The sequence below is a fragment of the Desmodus rotundus genome, unplaced genomic scaffold (assembly GCF_022682495.2).
Source record: "Desmodus rotundus isolate HL8 unplaced genomic scaffold, HLdesRot8A.1 manual_scaffold_42, whole genome shotgun sequence".
In the NCBI taxonomy this organism is placed as follows: domain Eukaryota; kingdom Metazoa; phylum Chordata; class Mammalia; order Chiroptera; family Phyllostomidae; genus Desmodus; species Desmodus rotundus.
The window spans coordinates 160617-180430 of NW_026527500.1; the positions used below are offsets into that span (position 1 = coordinate 160617).

Genomic DNA, 19814 nt, shown 5'->3' on the forward strand with positions numbered 1-19814 from the left:
CCTAGGTGTAGTTAACCCAGGCTGTTTACCAGTTCCTGCGGGGCGGGGCGGGGGGGGGCGAGTTGTTCCTCCCCCACCGCCACCCACAGGACTGCTGTGAGCATCCACGCGCAAGTATGCGAGGACCCGTACTCAGTTATGTTGGCATCGCAGTTGGCGCTGGAGTCCCTGAGTCAGATTGCTGCTTCTGACTTGCTGCTTATGGAATCTGCAGTGGTTTTCAGAGCAGCTGTACCACTTCAACGTTTCTGTGGCCCACGCACAGGACTCCAGCTCACCTACATCCTCACCAAGCCTGACCTTTTCCTTGGCAGAAATTATAGCCTACTCAGCAGTAAAGTAGAAGCACAGTCCTACCTCAGTGCGGTTTAGGTTTACATTTTGCTAATGACCGACTCGACCGAGCACCGCCTCACGTGCTTTCGGCCGCTTGCCTGCCTTGTCTGGAGAAACGCCTATTAACAGTCCGGCCGTGTCTGTTATATTCCCCGCCTTTTTGCGGTCAGAGCTTCTAGAGATTGCCGATCTTCGAAGGTGCCCTTGTAAATATTTCTGCTTTGTTGACTGCAGCTATTCACGCAGAGACGACTCGAGTCCCTGGACGCCAAGCATCACCGGGACTGCGGGTATATTTCCATTCCCGGACTGAGCGTCGCCTAGGAGACCCAGGCGTTGTAAACAGTTTCCACTGTGAACATTTGGGGAGGGACAGCACAGCACCGGAGATAGAGTGGATACCACCGTCCAAGTGTGCATGGCCCAAGTGCGGTGGCCCCTAGACATGTCAGCAGGCACCCCTTGTAAACTGCACGGCATGTGTGATTGCCCAACGACTGTGCTGAACACCTCAAACTCGTACGAAATAATACGGGCAAAAAAGGCCAGGAATTACCTGTTGAAACAGGATTAGGGGTGCAAACATGGACCCGTTCCCCTGAGTGTACACCTCACTGAGGGAAGCTGCCACGGCCAAGAGTCTGTGATTCTTAAAAGTACCGACAAAGTCGCGAAAAGAGGAAGGACTCCTTTCTATGTGTAAGCGCTTTGTGAAGAAGACCAGCAGCAGGAACACGTTAACTTTTAGGTCAGTGGGGATGCTGAAGAAGCAAGAGAACGCAAGTATTTCTTCAAGGAGCCATCAGAAAACCTCAAAGGAATGATCTTCTGCGCCCTGTGTGAGAACTGGTTTCATTAAGCTGCGCAGCGTGGTAGAGAGGCTGAAGGAGGGAGTACTATAAAGTTTCTGGAACGTCTCTGGAACATCAAACGTTTCCCCCTGAATGAGCTCGCTGTGCTTTTGAGCAAGGCGGGCGACGTGATGCGTTCTATAACCGGAGGGTGAAAGACCGACTCCGGGGAAGGCACGGGCTTCGGCCTCTGGGCGTTGGCCCGCTTCCCCAGGAAGGTAGTCCCGCCTCACAAGAAGGTAGCGCCCGGGCACTGTCCGTGCGCAGCTGGCACAGCAGACGCTGCAGCCCCTCCAAGGGCGGCCACGCGCGGCTCCCACCTGGCCGTGCCTCTGCTTGAGGCAGACCCTCGGGCCGCTCCTCTGCCGTTAGTGCCGCCTCCTCTGCCGCCAACATCCTGTCCCCCGCCCCACTTGCACCACGGGCCTCAGATTCCGCAAGTCCAGCACCAAACCCAAGCCCCGCGCGCGCGTGGGCCCTCTGCCACGCCCCGCCTGCTGCCGCCAGCAAGGTCTCAGGGCCCGAGTATCCCCCTTCCCTGGGAGGCGTCCCTCGCCAGCCGTCTGCCACCCGGGGCCTGCCCCCGGCCGCTGTCCTTGGTCCCCGTGCCCGGCACTGCCCGGGCAACTGCACGGACACCACTGTGACCTGGAGGGCCCTGGCAGGTGCGATGGTGACCCAAGAGGCGCACAGAGTCCCGCTGAGTGCGGGCACGGGGGCAGTTGCCGTGTGTGCCGCCCGCCGCCAGGGCCCTTACCCGGGTTCTGGCTGCAGACACAGACACTGGGGTAGAGGAGCAGGCGCGGGGGCTCGGGGGCTTTCCTGCAGCCTCACAGTGGAGAGGAAGGCCAGGGAGGGAGGGGCAGGCGGCTGGCCACACCCAGCCTGCCCACCTGACCTCGCGTGCTCTGAGGGTGGCCACCTCGAGCAGCGCACCCCTCTTGCCAAACTCCTGGGCCCAGCCTGTCAGCCCGGCCCCCTCTGGGGCAGCATGCTCCCTCAGGCATCAAAGGGGCCGTGGCCAGGAAGGGCACCCTCTGACCCCGCTTCTGGGCCCCACCCCCCAACCCACATCCCCGGAGCATGGACACCTGCCGTGGGTGCTCTGCACAGGCTAACCAGTCTCTCCCACTACCCACTTCCCTGTCTGTAGCACTTCCCCAGGGTAGCCCAGTGAGACCAGGGGAGAGGCCCAGGGATGCGCGCCCTGGGCAGCAGAGGCTGTTTCTGGGAGCACTCCTCTCAGAGGTGCCAGCCGCAGGCTTGGGAAGGCCTGCTCCCGAAGGGCACTCTGACCTTCTACTCCAGAGGGAGAAGTGCCAAGAAGAGTGTGTATGTTCTTCTGTCAGCAGTCTTCCCTCTGTTTCTTACTTCTCTCCTTCTCACTGTCTCTCCTTGTGTCCGTCCGTCTCTCTGTCCGCTCCCCGCCTTCAGATTCCACAGAGCTATAGCAACAAAGTGCCTCAAACAGGGAAGGCGCCTGCTGCTAAAACCTGTTGCTCCTCTGGAAATAGCAGGCCTCTCCCACTCTGCCACGGTGCACCCGTTCAGGTGACCAGAGGCCGCCGGGAACTCCGTGTTGCCGACGCCTTTCTACGCTGCTTCCCTAAGGCAATCGCAGAGACGCAGGTGTCCCCCTCTGGAGCTGCCTTGCTGCGGGAAACGGAAGTCCTGCTGGCACCCTGAGGGTAGGAGTGAGGGCCGCTGCGTCTGCCCTGGGTAACGCCGTGAAGCGCCAGCGTTTGGGAAGCCGGGCCCTGCGCAATGGCCCAGGTCCCACGCAGCAGCTGCCGCCAAGGCAGGCATTGGCTGCTGCCCACAGAGGGCATGGAATCGTGCCCGCAGGACGCGTTCCACTGAGGCTGGTCCAGATGTTGCGGGGCCTGCGGACGACGGGTCTCGCCCGCCCAGCCCGTACTTGCAGCCCAGCCGACAGAGGCACACGACGAGCCCTCACAAGGGCCGCGCGTTGACTTCCCCACGCACGCCAGAGTCCTCAGGGGACACCGTCTGGTTTTTCCACCAGCAGTGTCCGCCTGTGGAATCGGGCACGCAGAGAGACACGCCGCGCCCCGCAGCCTTAGTGCAGGCTTTTGGCCTGTGTGCACTTCTCACTGGGGGAGTGGTTGCACCTTCGCTTGACAAGAGCATAGACTTTGTTCTTTTGGGGTGTCCTCCAGGACTGCGTGCTTTGCTTCAGTGTGCAAGGCCTCCGTCCGGTGGCACGGGTTTGGATTTTCGACTTCAGGTTCGCTGACCGCTGCGTAGTGCTGCCGTGTGCCCATGCCTGCCCACAGCGGGGCCTTACGGCATCCCTCGGCCTCAGAGGCAAAGTCACACCTGCACTCCTGCACCCTTCCCTGTAAGCCGACCACACAGCCTGACGTCGGCTCTGCCTGTAAACTCACCTGGTTCCCTTGACTCTTCCTGCTGCTCCCGGCAGCAGGCCTTCCCAATGGCAAACGCCACCTGTCTGCAGTCATGTCAACGGCAGATGTCCAAGAGCGAGGGCGGGTGACAACTCTGCGCCAGCTAAAGGAGACAGGGATTTACGGACCGTGCCCACACGCAGGCCCCCCTTTAGCCCCCGGATGGGACACTGTGGGTGGTGTCACCTGCCCAAGTCGCAGGTCTCCATGGCAGCAGCCCATCTCCCAGACATTCCCTGAGAGAAAGGAACAAATGCCTCAGGCCTGCCGTGCCCGTTTCCTCCCTGCAAAGGCTTGCCTCTCCAACACGCGGGCCGAATACCTCACGCACCACATGCTCAGGCGCCCGTCCAGCCCATCTGCTTCATTCCGGTACGTTTCCCTTCTACCAGAGGCCACTGAGGCAGAAGCACTGCCAGGACGCTTTTGTCTCTCCAAGTCACTGAGGTGCCTGGGGGAAATCTCTGCATGCACAGGCGACGCCTCTGGCAGCCTTTGTTTCTGTGCCAGGAAACCCGCACAGACCCCTTCAGCCTTCGCTGGCACGGGACCACTACAGGAAGGCCCTGTCCGCATTGGCCCAGTCGCCACAGTGGTCTGCCCTACTGGGCAGAAGCGGTCTGCCCTACTCGCTTCCTGCTCTGGACTGTCCCCTAGCACTCACCAAACACGCCCCCCCGCCCCCGCCCGCACTCACAGGCACGGGCACATCGCCAAAGTCCTCTTGGGCCACGCTGTGCCCACGGTGTCCCCAGTCCTCACGCCGCTGCCTTTTCACTAGCGGGATGTCCCAAGTGTGCTCTGTGGAGCCTGATGCCACCACCAGCGTGATGGCCTGGCTGAGGGAGCCCGTGCGTTACATGGGTACTACAGGTAGCAGCAGGGAGGGGACTGTGTGGCAGGGCTGGCTTTAGCCTGGAAGGATGGGAACTGGGGGCCTGGGGACACAAGGCCGACGGACTGCTCTGTGCTCATGTACGCAAGGGCCAAGGTGCCTGGAACACAACTGCACAAATGTGGTGAAGAATCCTCCTTGTTGTCCAGCTCCCTGGGCCATCCCGCCAGAGTGCCCCGGTGCCCCGAGATTTCTCACCTCCTCCTACTTACTCCTACCTGCTGCCCTCCGCTGCATTCTGACCCACCGCTTGGCGGCCTGGGGGAGCCTCCAGTGTTCCTGAGCCCCAGTGGACGCTCACCTTTCTGACAGGAGTTTCCTCCTTGCCACAGCTCACACAGGGAACGCCCAGCCCTTAGGCTCCTCAGCAAAGGGTCCTGCTCTCAGCTCCCTCCACTGGGGCCTTCCTACCCCTGCCGTGATACCTCAGCAGGTTGGGCCGCAGGTCCTCCCCAACAGCGCACGGGAGGACTGTCCCGGAGAACTCTTCACAAACCGCAGGCCTCCGGCCACTCCATTTCTTACCGTGGCCAGTGCAGCCTCACCTCAGCAGTCTTGCCCGAGCCTGGAAGGCTGTGCTCACACAATCCGGTGAAGAGGTTGAGGCTGGCTGTGTCGGGCCTTCTGCTTGGCGGTGACCCCCCCCACACACACTCATAGCTCTCAGAACCAGTCCCCTATGCTGGAAACCACTCTCTGGGTGGCCCTCTGGCCCCACGACACGACTTGGGAGGCACGTTTCTCCCGGACCCTGAGCAGGGTAGAGATTCTGTAGCTGGCAATGCCTTTTGCTTTCCAGAGTTCAGCATTTCCTCCTAGCTATGTGCACCCGCACGGAGCCTTTGCTCCCATCACACAGGCTTCTGATGTGGGCCTCGAGGAACGCCATTCTGGAAAAGTGTTTCCCCACACACGTCAAAACTTGGATCACGAGCCTGCTCTCTTCTTGTGAAGAGGTTGGCAAAGGGGCACACAAAGGAGAAATGGTCTTCCTTACACACTGGAGCCTGCTAAAAGCCTCCTCAGGTTTGAAGGTTCGCAGAACGTTTTTACTACTTCCAAGATGTTCCTCAGCGTTAACGGCCTGGTTGGGGCCTTCCTACCTTCCTTAATTTAGGAGCAAGGTACCCTGGCATGCTCACCCACTGGGACGCTGGAAGAGCTGTGCCAAGTTTATTGCTGAGGAAAATTTCTCTACACGGGGAATGGGTTGCAGGAGATGTGCGTCTGTGGCCTTGCGGAACAACAGTGTGCTGAGGGAAGCAGCGCGCTTAAGGGCACACCCTTGCTGGACGCACCGCATCCCGCGCCACTGCGTTTTCCCACAGGCAAACCGGTATGACTGGGACAAGACCAAGGCACGATGAGGCCCTGAGCTGTGCCGCCCAGCATTCTAATATAGTAGGCTTCGTGCCTGAAGCGCTTCTCTATTTAAAGGGGACCCACTGGTCCTAGAGGGAGGTTTTGAGGCATGGGTTTGAATCTCGACCAGAGGTCCGTGGCAGCTTCTGCCACTTGACCCAGTGCCAAGAAATGACCAGTGTCCTAAGGTGCGGCTCTCGTGCCGTGAGCAGTGGAGCAAATACAGTCTGTGGGACAGTATTTGCCACTGTCGATTCAGCCACTGACTACATACATGGCCACCTTCAATTTCTGGAAAGATTTCCCCTTCTCTCCTTCTCTCTCTCCCTCTCTCTCTCTCTCTCTCTCTCTCTCTCTCTCTCTCTCTCTCTCTCACACACTCACACACACGCACAATCCCAGACTGAAGTTTTTCTAAGGCATCTCGTCCCCATGTGAAACGTGGGACGGGCAGGTTAGCGGGGGAAAGGTGGCCGTCGCCAGTGCCCCCAAGAAAAATGGACCGATCGTTTCAGAGAGGGTTTACTGGAGTGCCCGGCGCTTTGACCCTTTTCAGTAACCTGAGGCAGGCTGTTTCTCGGGAGTGGGGATGCCCACGGTGAATGGCGCTGTGGTGTGAGGAAGGACACAGAGATATTGGGACCGCACGGGAAGTCAGAAATAGCTGAACGTTAGGACACGCGTCATTTGTTGGCGTTGGGTCGGCCTCCACCCTCTACTTGGGCCAACTCTCCAGGTCATCTTAGTGGGATCAGCCATGGGCCTCAGTTCAAGATTCAGCCCCCCCTTTGAACAGATTCAATGGGTCCCCTTTAAATACAGAAGCCGTCAGGCGTGCAGCTGAAAATAGAGGGTGGCACAGCTCAGGACTTCACGCTCCCTTGTAATCCCCCTCGTTTGCCCGTGGGAAAACGCAGTGCCGCCAGGGTGCAGTGTTGTCCACAAAGAATGAGCCATTTAAAGCGGTCTTCACCCAGCACCCTCTTGTTCCACAAGACCCCAAACACGCAGCTCCCGAAACCCGTTCCCCGTGTAGAGCAATCTTCCTCAGCGACGAACTCTGTGGCATTCTTCCCGGATTCCCGTCCATGAGGCATTCCAGGGCCTTTCTCCCAGCTGAGGGAAGACAGGACATAACGCTGGACATTAACGTGGCGGGACACCCCGGGAAGTCCCACAGTCATCGTGCCAACGTTGAAATCTAAGAAAGTTTGTAGCAGGCTCCACCATGGAAGAAGGCCTGGGTCATTTCTACCCTGCTTCCTTTCTCTGCCCTCTTCAGGGGAGGGCAGCACACTCCTCAGTTAACTTGTAGTGCGAAAAGGGGAGACACTTTTCCACTATGGGGTTGTTGAAACCCTCATCCGAAGCATACCTGATCTGGAGTAACGGCTACATGTGGGTGCTGGCAGGCTTGAAGGAACCTTGAAGTTCTGGGCCGGGGCCGGGGCCGGGAAGGGGGCGGGAACGGGGGGAACGCATTGCCAGCTGGAAAACCTCTACCCTCTTCTGGGTGCGGGAGAAATCGGACTCCCAGGCCGCCCCGTGGCCCCGGGAGCCCACGGGGGGGAATCATTCCCCTGTACGCCACTGGTTCTGGGACTATGAATGGGGAGTCCGCAGCCACAGTCACGACACAACCAGCTCCATCCCCTTCAACTCGCCGTCTTAGCACAGGGTTCCCCGACCCGGCAGGACGGCTGGGGTGAGGCTCCTCTGGCCGGGGTGACAAAGGGCGGGTGATGCTGGAGGGCCTGTTTGGTGCAGAGCGGACCGGGAGTGTCCGGCCCTGCACTCTCTTGCTTCCACGTCCCACGTAAGTGAGGACCTGCGGCTCAACCCCCTGAAGCATTACGCCAGGGGTAGGGAGGTCCCAGTGGAGGGAGCCGGGAGCAGGACCCCTTGCTGAGGAGCCTAAGGCCTGCTCGTTCCTACGGGAGTCCTTGCACCAAGGAAACTCCTCTCAGAAACACAAGCTTAAGCCGGGGCTCAGGGACACAGGAGTTACGCCAGGGTGCCAGTCGGAGGGTCACAATACTGCAAAGGACCGTGGGCGGGGGCGGTGCCCGTGCACACAGAGTAAGTACAAGGAGGTGAGAAACCTCAAAACGGCTACAGCCTCCCTACTGCGCAGATGGCCTGGGGTGCTGTACCACAAAATGCGGTGGGAATCCTCCACCACATTTCTGCGATTGTATTTCAGGTGCCTTGGGCCCTCGCCTACCTGGGCTGCAAAGCACTCAGTCAGCCTTGGGTCCCTCAGGCATCCTGAGGGCATCCCCGGGCATCCTGGCAAAGTCCTCCCTGCAAGGTTCCACCTGCTCTCCAGTGCTGCTACCCCGAGTTCCTATCTTAGCCCGGGGGCCCCCCGCGGCAGAGCCCTGGTGTTGGCGGTGACGGGAGCCACTGCACAGCACACTTTAGAGGAGCTGCAGGAGGAAGAGGAAGTGGGGTCACGAGAGGGCCCAGTGGAAGGAGCCCTGCGGACACCAAGTCTCACAGGGAGGCCCGCGACCTCTTCAGGTGCGTGCCCACGGCAGTGAGGGAAGGTGTGGGCGTGTTTCTTTGCGTGTGACTGCTAGGGGGCGGTCCAGAGCAGGAAGGCATAGGGCCGACCATGCCACTGGCCAGGGAGGACAAGCCCTGGGCTCAGACTGCCCATGCCAGCGACGTCAGAAGGTTTCTGTGCGGTGTTCTCGCACAGGAAGAAATGGATGCTTTCAAGGGCATCGCCTGCAGCCGCAGAGTTTTGGACACGTACTCTGCCTGACGTGGGAACCGTCAGAAACATCTCAGGAGCGCACGAGCCTGTGTCCTGTGGGGAAGGCACATTTGCCGGCATGACGTGATGATTATGGATGAGCCGGACAGGCATCTACACATCCGAGCGTGTGCAATCCCACGTGCGTGGTGGCGAGAGAAGACTTTGGAAGTGAATGTCTAACGTGTTTGTTCCTGTCCCCCCCCAGGATTATCTGGGAAGAGGGGAAGGCACGTACACCCTGACTGCTGCCGTGGACACTTGCCCTTTGGGGAGGGTACACACACGGTGGACCGTCTGGCAGGCAGGAGGACCTCCGTGTGGCTAAAGGTTCCTAAGCCCCCCTTCTCCTTAGCTACCGCACAGCTGTACTGCACATGTGCCCTTGGCGTTCTGCTATGCACACGACAGGAGAGAGCCCACATTTGCCAGTTGGTAAGATGGCAAGTGTGATCTGATCTGCGGGACACGTGTAGGGATCCAGGGAGACTTCCAGGCAGAGCCAACGTCAGCCTGTGTGGCGGGCTTGCAGGGAAAGGTGCAGGAGTGCGTGTGTGAGGTGTGCGGTTACAGCCCTGGGAGGCTGCTCCGCTCCCCCCCGCGCCCCCGCCCCCGTGTGCAGGCAGGAGCACACGGCAGCACCGCGCGGCACTCAGTCACACCTAACGGGAAAATTCAAAGCGGGGTCAGCGGACAGACGCCTTGCACACTGACGCAGAACGTCCCGTGGTGAAGGCCGCCACAGAACAACAGAGTTGATGTCCTTGTGAAGCAAGCAAAGGGACCGCCATTCCCCCAAGGAGACCTGCACGCCGCCCAACACCTTGGGCCGATGTTGGGGAGCCCGGCGTGTCTCACCCCATCCCAGCTGCCACGGAGCTTGACGGAGCCGTGGAGCAGCAACAGAGTGGTCAGTGAGGATTGTGGTACGTGTGCAAAAGTCAACGGGTGGCCCCCGTGAGGGCTCGTCCCGCGCCTGTGCTCAGCTGGGCAGCAACCAAGAGCGGGCGGGCCAGCCGAGGCGCCTGCAGGCTGGACGACATCTACACCGTGCTCAGCGGAACTGGTCTGGTGGGCACCACGGCGAACCCAGTGTGCAGCAGCAAATGCCCGCACTGCCATCAGCTTCTGACTGGGACCTGGTCCACCCGTTGTGTCACCCAGGGCAGACCCAGCGTGCCTCACTCCCAGACAGGGAAGAAAGGCCTTACCCTGATGACACCCTGGGACACCCCTGGAAGTCCCCCGTACGTCTCTCGGGTCTTGAAAATTGGGAAAGTCCTCTGCAGTATTTACTTTGTAAGAGCGCATAGTTGACTTGCTTCTCTGCTCCCTTTGTCCAACGTCTCAGAAGACAGCAAGAGCGCATCGGTGGGCCATCTCCATGTTGCATGCAGACCTAAGAGCCCCAGTCCAGGGTCACCTCGCCCTGGCCTGTGGCCGGTGGAACTCACAGGAGCCCCAAGGGTCACCGGTGTCTTTCTCAGGAAGCCATATCCTTGTGAGGAAGAGTCAAAGCGTCACAGGAAGGGAAGGTGTACCGACCGTGGACGCCGTGGGTGGAGGGAGGCCCCGGACCACCTGGGGTACGTTCCTGTGTTGGCAAACGAGGGTGTGGCCCGGCTCTTGTGTCTAAGTGCCAGGCAGCACTCTGGCTTTGCGTGAACCTGCGTCAATTTACCCTTCCTACCGGGGGGGGGGGGGGGGGGGGGAGGGTCTTCCCAAAGGCGGCTTCAGCTCTTCACTGCCTTCCCCCGTGCGAGCGTCTGGCCCCCTTCGACAATGTCCCTACGTGGGCCGTGTTGCCCGGGACCCAAGCCCTACGTGTCCGAGGGTCTCAGCAGAGGACGGCCACTCACCCCTCTGACTGCGCCCTTGGGCCCACCCTGGACTGGAGCGCTTGCCATCCCACGTGCTGCCTGCTCTCACGGTGCCTAGCGCCATCCACTAAGGAGCACCCGTGGGAGCCTCTCATCCAGTATCGCTGAGGACTGACTGGACCGTATCGGCCGTCTGTGGCCAGAGCCTTTCCTTGAACGCCTTTACCTTTCTAGGAAGAAGGGTAGTACCCAGTGAACAGGCCTTTCGTTATTTTTTATTCATGCCCTGTCCCTGCCTGGATGGAAGAATTGCTCCTCCTGATGCATTCCCAAAGCTAAAGTTTCCCCCTTTCTGCAGCTCATGGGCCCAGCCCCCCATGCGACAGATTATTCCCACGCCAAGTTTGAAAGGCCTGCATTTTCTCACCAAAATAGCTACACGAAATACTCATAGTTACACAGTTATTTACTTTCTATCCATTTTATTTGAATAATAAACTGTCAATGCTAAGGCTAATTGAAGTGTCAATGTCTGAAGTCCTTGTCATCTGATCAGTCTTCAGTTTTTTCCTGTGTGGCAGAAAAATGTTTGTTTGAAAACCCATTTTCTCTGTGAAGGCTTTGTCAACAAAATACCTCTTTAGATGAAATGGACCCTTTGTCTTATATACTTCAGCTTCAGGGAATACCTGCCACACAGCACAGCGTGGCACTATCACACCCACTCTGACCGCTGTCAAGTCCTTTAGAAAGATGCAGGCCTCTAGAAATGACAGAGAACCGTGCCTGCACCGGGCACCTCTTAAATGTCCTCCACCCGTGTGTTCAACGTTTTCCTCCAGGACCTCTTCCTGATGACCAGTGTTCAGAGGGGGCGGGGGGTACCCGGGACTCATAGGATATCAAAGATGGCTGTGATGATCAAAGGAAACAGTGGGACAGTCTAGGAATCTTGAATGCTTCCTACACATGTGTGAGAATGGAGGTGGGAGGAACATTGTTCAGGCCACCAATCAAAAGGTAGAAGGTGGACCAGAGAGTGGGGCGAGTAGCCTGGAATGAGAGGTCAGGGCAGCAGAGTCATGAATCCCTATTGATTCTGAGTGGCTGTAGATACACACACTCCTTGGTTAACATTGAGCTTCCCCAACAAGAAACCAATTTGCACTGCAGTTCTCCAGGCTTCTTGTTTTACCTTGATAACCTGGTCACCTCTGGACCTGGGCTGTATTCATCCCAGACTGAATGGCTTCATGATAGAAAGAAAGTGTCCACCTACCTGGCACCCGTCTGCTGCGTTACCAGGCAATGCCTTCTCACCTGTCCTCTTCTCGGTCTCCTCTCCTGCCTCTGTCTTCTTCCCGTAGTACTTCAGTGGATTGGGCCACAGGTCGTTACAGATGTACTGGTAGGGGAAACAGCAAAGGTCCGGAGGGGAAGAGCTCGGATCCCCACCCCAGACTCCCGGGGAGCACGTTAAAGGCCTTTCTCGACATTGCCAGGGAGGCCTCACCTCCGCAATCCTGCCAGAGCCCGCCAAGCTGTGGTCAGAGAACCAGTTGAAGAAGTTAAGGCTGCTGTTGTTGTGCCTGCGACTGTAGGCCTCTCGTTCGTAATGCTTGTGCCACTGAATGGGAGTGGAATAGGACGCCCTAGACCCTGCAGGAAGACGGGGAAGGCGTGGAGGGAACCGCCAACGTCCAAGTTGAACCCCGCAGCTTAGGGCGCCCACCCAGGGAACCCGCACAGACCTGTGAGCGTGATGACATACTCCTTGACAACCACATCATTGCGGAAGTAGGGGTTCCTGCGAAACAGCAGCAGGATCTTGCAGTGATCCTTGCTCTTCTCCACCTGCGGGGAAGGGTGGAGGAGGAGGGTGCAATGGCACTCCAGGGCACTCGCCCCGTGCTCTGTTTGGGCGCAGGTCATTCTCCCAAGCTCCCTCCCTCCGCCCCGCGCTCTCAGAGCCTCACCTTCAAGTCGATCATGAAGCTCAGCATGCTTTTGTCTTGGTCACTGATCATGGCTGACAACTCAGGGTGGTTGACAAACTGCTCCGGGTCAAGGAGCCTGCAGGCTGCACGCTGGACAGGGAGTGGCCACGAAACGGGGCGTGTGTGGGTGGAGAAGGGCGCGGCATCGCCTCAGCTCTCCTTCCGCTTGGCCCCTTCCTTGCGGGCACCGTGCTGTGAGGTCCCCGGGGGCCCCTGGTGCCCTGCCGGCCTCTGCACAGACACAGACGGGCTCGCCCCGCCACCCGCCGACCCCGCTGCGCCTAGGCCTCGGCCGGATGTGCTTTCTTCCCCAGAGCACGCACTGCTGGCTCCGACTGACCACGCGGACATTCAGGCCCGTCTCCCGCAGCATTCCTCGGAGAAGGGCCTGGGCGCTACGGCCCTCCCGGGAGCCTGGACTGCACTGCTACCACGAGCATGACGCATGTCCCCCAAAGTCTCTTTGTCAGGCTGCGTTCTCCAGCCCGCGCTTTGCCGCACCGTGTGTAGGAAGGGCGAGCTTTTCTGCGCTATGTCTCGATCCGCTCTGACCTGTGCCCGCTCATAACCCTCTCCCACCACTACCCCAGCACACTGCGGTCCCTACAATGCGGCACCAAGGATACAGCTTCGGGCCAGAATCCACGCAGCCGCTGGATAAGGGTGCTCCTGAGTTCCAGGTGGGGCTGTCGCCTCTGCCAAGTCCTGCGCTGGAGCCGAGAGAAGGCCCTCCTGGCTTGCTCGTTCACGGGCTCCATCTCTAACTGGAGCGCCTCTAGCGCCTCCAGTGGGGACCAGCTGCAGGGCCCACGAGGGCCTGGCCCTGCCCGCGGCTGCTTCCCTGACCCCTGGCCCTGTCCCTTTGCCTCCGCCTGTGACTCCTCCTCCGCCTCCTCCACCACCTGCCCCTCCAGCGGGCAGCCCGCGCCCTCCAGCACAAACTCCTCCCCAGCTGCCAGCTGCCCCCGAATGCTCTGCCCCTGGTCCCACTCCCCGGCCCCGTCGGGCCCCCGTGGGACCTCACCCTCCTCTCCCTCCACCGACGGCTCCTGGGCCAACACCTCCTCCTGCCTGCCCACATGCAGATCTAGCCAGACCTTTCCCCCTGGCCCCAAACTTGCATCGGCCGCCCAAACCTGCTCCACGTGCGTGAGGTCCACCCCTTCTGCCACAAACGGCTGCACAGCCACCAACCCACCCTCGGGCCCCTGCTCCTCCCCCCACTGCTCAGCCAGGTCAGCGCTCTGCCTCACCTCAGGCTCTTCATCCTCACCCAGCTGCGACTCGCCCGCCACGTCCTCGTCCCCGCCCCCCGCATCTGGCCTCACCTCCGCGCCTGCTGCTGCCACGCTCCCATCCCCGGCCGCCACTGTTGCCTCAGCTGCCAACACCCGCCTCACGCGGTCCAGCCCGGGCCCCAACTCTGCACTGCACAACTCCTCTGCCCTCAGCTCCACAGCACCACCTTCCTGCGCCGACGCCAGCAGGGAGCCAGGGGCACCCCGGGCCGCCCCACTCGCCTCGGCCTCCATCATCCAATCGCCCCCTAGCGCGCCGGCTGTGCGGGGCACGCGTCCCTACCAGCGGCGCCCAACCCAACGAGGACGACCCAGGAGGCCTGCGGAGCCCTGCTGTGGGCCAGCCCAGGCCAGCCAGAGGTGCGGCCCTGGCTCAGAGCGGGGCCCAGCCGAGAAAACGCCTGCAAACGCCGAGGCCGCGGCCAGAGGAGCCCACAGCGCCGCGCCCCAGGGTTAAGACGTGCGGCTTCGGGGCGGACCCCGGACCCGAGGAGGAGGGCGCATGCGTACGTCCTTCAATCCTCGGCGGCGGCGGCGGCGGCGACGGCGGGTAGGGAGCGGCCGCCAGCCCTGACGTCGCGTGCTCTGCACGCACCTTCCGCCCGTCTCACACCTCCTCCAATCAGTGACGCCACCGTGGGCGGCACCTGCCTGGGCCACGCCTGGCAGCCCCTCGCCGCCCGCCCCAGTCCCCTTCCTCCTCCAGCTGCCCGGCGGTGCCCGCCCGCCCGGGAAGCGCACCCTGAGACCCCGCTTCCCCGCCTTCCGCGGGCACCCCCCCACCCCCGCCTGCCGTGTTGTACCACCACCGCCGAGGAAGAGGCCGTGCTTCTTGCGCACTCACTACCATTCCCTCCCCTACCGCAGCCCCTGTCAAACGCCAGTGTCTGTTCTGTCTGTAGCGGTGTACCTATCCGGGATGCGCGGGGCTGCTGGAGTCACCCACGGCGTGCCCCTTTCGTCTGCCTTGTCTCCTGCGGTGTCATGCATGCAGCGTGGACCGATCCACCTCTCAGGGCTGACTACATATTTCCTCCTAGGTGTAGTTAACCCAGGCTGTTTACCAGTTCCTGCGGGGCGGGGCGGGGGGGGGCGAGTTGTTCCTCCCCCACCGCCACCCACAGGACTGCTGTGAGCATCCACGCGCAAGTATGCGAGGACCCGTACTCAGTTATGTTGGCATCGCAGTTGGCGCTGGAGTCCCTGAGTCAGATTGCTGCTTCTGACTTGCTGCTTATGGAATCTGCAGTGGTTTTCAGAGCAGCTGTACCACTTCAACGTTTCTGTGGCCCACGCACAGGACTCCAGCTCACCTACATCCTCACCAAGCCTGACCTTTTCCTTGGCAGAAATTATAGCCTACTCAGCAGTAAAGTAGAAGCACAGTCCTACCTCAGTGCGGTTTAGGTTTACATTTTGCTAATGACCGACTCGACCGAGCACCGCCTCACGTGCTTTCGGCCGCTTGCCTGCCTTGTCTGGAGAAACGCCTATTAACAGTCCGGCCGTGTCTGTTATATTCCCCGCCTTTTTGCGGTCAGAGCTTCTAGAGATTGCCGATCTTCGAAGGTGCCCTTGTAAATATTTCTGCTTTGTTGACTGCAGCTATTCACGCAGAGACGACTCGAGTCCCTGGACGCCAAGCATCACCGGGACTGCGGGTATATTTCCATTCCCGGACTGAGCGTCGCCTAGGAGACCCAGGCGTTGTAAACAGTTTCCACTGTGAACATTTGGGGAGGGACAGCACAGCACCGGAGATAGAGTGGATACCACCGTCCAAGTGTGCATGGCCCAAGTGCGGTGGCCCCTAGACATGTCAGCAGGCACCCCTTGTAAACTGCACGGCATGTGTGATTGCCCAACGACTGTGCTGAACACCTCAAACTCGTACGAAATAATACGGGCAAAAAAGGCCAGGAATTACCTGTTGAAACAGGATTAGGGGTGCAAACATGGACCCGTTCCCCTGAGTGTACACCTCACTGAGGGAAGCTGCCACGGCCAAGAGTCTGTGATTCTTAAAAGTACCGACAAAGTCGCGAAAAGAGGAAGGACTCCTTTCTATGTGTAAGCGCTTTGTGAAGAAGACCAGCAGCAGGAACACGTTAACTTTTAGGTCAGTGGGGATGCTGAAGAAGCAAGAGAACGCAAGTATTTCTTCAAGGAGCCATCAGAAAACCTCAAAGGAATGATCTTCTGCGCCCTGTGTGAGAACTGGTTTCATTAAGCTGCGCAGCGTGGTAGAGAGGCTGAAGGAGGGAGTACTATAAAGTTTCTGGAACGTCTCTGGAACATCAAACGTTTCCCCCTGAATGAGCTCGCTGTGCTTTTGAGCAAGGCGGGCGACGTGATGCGTTCTATAACCGGAGGGTGAAAGACCGACTCCGGGGAAGGCACGGGCTTCGGCCTCTGGGCGTTGGCCCGCTTCCCCAGGAAGGTAGTCCCGCCTCACAAGAAGGTAGCGCCCGGGCACTGTCCGTGCGCAGCTGGCACAGCAGACGCTGCAGCCCCTCCAAGGGCGGCCACGCGCGGCTCCCACCTGGCCGTGCCTCTGCTTGAGGCAGACCCTCGGGCCGCTCCTCTGCCGTTAGTGCCGCCTCCTCTGCCGCCAACATCCTGTCCCCCGCCCCACTTGCACCACGGGCCTCAGATTCCGCAAGTCCAGCACCAAACCCAAGCCCCGCGCGCGCGTGGGCCCTCTGCCACGCCCCGCCTGCTGCCGCCAGCAAGGTCTCAGGGCCCGAGTATCCCCCTTCCCTGGGAGGCGTCCCTCGCCAGCCGTCTGCCACCCGGGGCCTGCCCCCGGCCGCTGTCCTTGGTCCCCGTGCCCGGCACTGCCCGGGCAACTGCACGGACACCACTGTGACCTGGAGGGCCCTGGCAGGTGCGATGGTGACCCAAGAGGCGCACAGAGTCCCGCTGAGTGCGGGCACGGGGGCAGTTGCCGTGTGTGCCGCCCGCCGCCAGGGCCCTTACCCGGGTTCTGGCTGCAGACACAGACACTGGGGTAGAGGAGCAGGCGCGGGGGCTCGGGGGCTTTCCTGCAGCCTCACAGTGGAGAGGAAGGCCAGGGAGGGAGGGGCAGGCGGCTGGCCACACCCAGCCTGCCCACCTGACCTCGCGTGCTCTGAGGGTGGCCACCTCGAGCAGCGCACCCCTCTTGCCAAACTCCTGGGCCCAGCCTGTCAGCCCGGCCCCCTCTGGGGCAGCATGCTCCCTCAGGCATCAAAGGGGCCGTGGCCAGGAAGGGCACCCTCTGACCCCGCTTCTGGGCCCCACCCCCCAACCCACATCCCCGGAGCATGGACACCTGCCGTGGGTGCTCTGCACAGGCTAACCAGTCTCTCCCACTACCCACTTCCCTGTCTGTAGCACTTCCCCAGGGTAGCCCAGTGAGACCAGGGGAGAGGCCCAGGGATGCGCGCCCTGGGCAGCAGAGGCTGTTTCTGGGAGCACTCCTCTCAGAGGTGCCAGCCGCAGGCTTGGGAAGGCCTGCTCCCGAAGGGCACTCTGACCTTCTACTCCAGAGGGAGAAGTGCCAAGAAGAGTGTGTATGTTCTTCTGTCAGCAGTCTTCCCTCTGTTTCTTACTTCTCTCCTTCTCACTGTCTCTCCTTGTGTCCGTCCGTCTCTCTGTCCGCTCCCCGCCTTCAGATTCCACAGAGCTATAGCAACAAAGTGCCTCAAACAGGGAAGGCGCCTGCTGCTAAAACCTGTTGCTCCTCTGGAAATAGCAGGCCTCTCCCACTCTGCCACGGTGCACCCGTTCAGGTGACCAGAGGCCGCCGGGAACTCCGTGTTGCCGACGCCTTTCTACGCTGCTTCCCTAAGGCAATCGCAGAGACGCAGGTGTCCCCCTCTGGAGCTGCCTTGCTGCGGGAAACGGAAGTCCTGCTGGCACCCTGAGGGTAGGAGTGAGGGCCGCTGCGTCTGCCCTGGGTAACGCCGTGAAGCGCCAGCGTTTGGGAAGCCGGGCCCTGCGCAATGGCCCAGGTCCCACGCAGCAGCTGCCGCCAAGGCAGGCATTGGCTGCTGCCCACAGAGGGCATGGAATCGTGCCCGCAGGACGCGTTCCACTGAGGCTGGTCCAGATGTTGCGGGGCCTGCGGACGACGGGTCTCGCCCGCCCAGCCCGTACTTGCAGCCCAGCCGACAGAGGCACACGACGAGCCCTCACAAGGGCCGCGCGTTGACTTCCCCACGCACGCCAGAGTCCTCAGGGGACACCGTCTGGTTTTTCCACCAGCAGTGTCCGCCTGTGGAATCGGGCACGCAGAGAGACACGCCGCGCCCCGCAGCCTTAGTGCAGGCTTTTGGCCTGTGTGCACTTCTCACTGGGGGAGTGGTTGCACCTTCGCTTGACAAGAGCATAGACTTTGTTCTTTTGGGGTGTCCTCCAGGACTGCGTGCTTTGCTTCAGTGTGCAAGGCCTCCGTCCGGTGGCACGGGTTTGGATTTTCGACTTCAGGTTCGCTGACCGCTGCGTAGTGCTGCCGTGTGCCCATGCCTGCCCACAGCGGGGCCTTACGGCATCCCTCGGCCTCAGAGGCAAAGTCACACCTGCACTCCTGCACCCTTCCCTGTAAGCCGACCACACAGCCTGACGTCGGCTCTGCCTGTAAACTCACCTGGTTCCCTTGACTCTTCCTGCTGCTCCCGGCAGCAGGCCTTCCCAATGGCAAACGCCACCTGTCTGCAGTCATGTCAACGGCAGATGTCCAAGAGCGAGGGCGGGTGACAACTCTGCGCCAGCTAAAGGAGACAGGGATTTACGGACCGTGCCCACACGCAGGCCCCCCTTTAGCCCCCGGATGGGACACTGTGGGTGGTGTCACCTGCCCAAGTCGCAGGTCTCCATGGCAGCAGCCCATCTCCCAGACATTCCCTGAGAGAAAGGAACAAATGCCTCAGGCCTGCCGTGCCCGTTTCCTCCCTGCAAAGGCTTGCCTCTCCAACACGCGGGCCGAATACCTCACGCACCACATGCTCAGGCGCCCGTCCAGCCCATCTGCTTCATTCCGGTACGTTTCCCTTCTACCAGAGGCCACTGAGGCAGAAGCACTGCCAGGACGCTTTTGTCTCTCCAAGTCACTGAGGTGCCTGGGGGAAATCTCTGCATGCACAGGCGACGCCTCTGGCAGCCTTTGTTTCTGTGCCAGGAAACCCGCACAGACCCCTTCAGCCTTCGCTGGCACGGGACCACTACAGGAAGGCCCTGTCCGCATTGGCCCAGTCGCCACAGTGGTCTGCCCTACTGGGCAGAAGCGGTCTGCCCTACTCGCTTCCTGCTCTGGACTGTCCCCTAGCACTCACCAAACACGCCCCCCCGCCCCCGCCCGCACTCACAGGCACGGGCACATCGCCAAAGTCCTCTTGGGCCACGCTGTGCCCACGGTGTCCCCAGTCCTCACGCCGCTGCCTTTTCACTAGCGGGATGTCCCAAGTGTGCTCTGTGGAGCCTGATGCCACCACCAGCGTGATGGCCTGGCTGAGGGAGCCCGTGCGTTACATGGGTACTACAGGTAGCAGCAGGGAGGGGACTGTGTGGCAGGGCTGGCTTTAGCCTGGAAGGATGGGAACTGGGGGCCTGGGGACACAAGGCCGACGGACTGCTCTGTGCTCATGTACGCAAGGGCCAAGGTGCCTGGAACACAACTGCACAAATGTGGTGAAGAATCCTCCTTGTTGTCCAGCTCCCTGGGCCATCCCGCCAGAGTGCCCCGGTGCCCCGAGATTTCTCACCTCCTCCTACTTACTCCTACCTGCTGCCCTCCGCTGCATTCTGACCCACCGCTTGGCGGCCTGGGGGAGCCTCCAGTGTTCCTGAGCCCCAGTGGACGCTCACCTTTCTGACAGGAGTTTCCTCCTTGCCACAGCTCACACAGGGAACGCCCAGCCCTTAGGCTCCTCAGCAAAGGGTCCTGCTCTCAGCTCCCTCCACTGGGGCCTTCCTACCCCTGCCGTGATACCTCAGCAGGTTGGGCCGCAGGTCCTCCCCAACAGCGCACGGGAGGACTGTCCCGGAGAACTCTTCACAAACCGCAGGCCTCCGGCCACTCCATT

At 60.7% G+C, this 19814-nt stretch overlaps 1 protein-coding gene across 1 annotated transcript in view; it reads right to left on the reverse strand.

Moving 5' to 3' along the window:
* Positions 1–13983, reverse strand: part of LOC128780117 (testis-specific Y-encoded protein 2-like) — a 19501-nt gene extending 5518 nt beyond the window's left edge. The window contains exons 1-6 of the mRNA XM_053917891.1: positions 13078–13983; positions 12431–12508; positions 12206–12308; positions 11968–12113; positions 11734–11859; positions 4314–4451 (exon numbers count right to left, since the gene is read on the reverse strand). Of these exons, the coding sequence (XP_053773866.1) occupies positions 4314–4451; positions 11734–11859; positions 11968–12113; positions 12206–12308; positions 12431–12508; positions 13078–13983 (1497 nt within the window). The remainder of the gene's footprint in view (positions 1–4313; positions 4452–11733; positions 11860–11967; positions 12114–12205; positions 12309–12430; positions 12509–13077) is intronic.
* Between the last annotated feature and the right edge of the window lie 5831 nt (positions 13984–19814).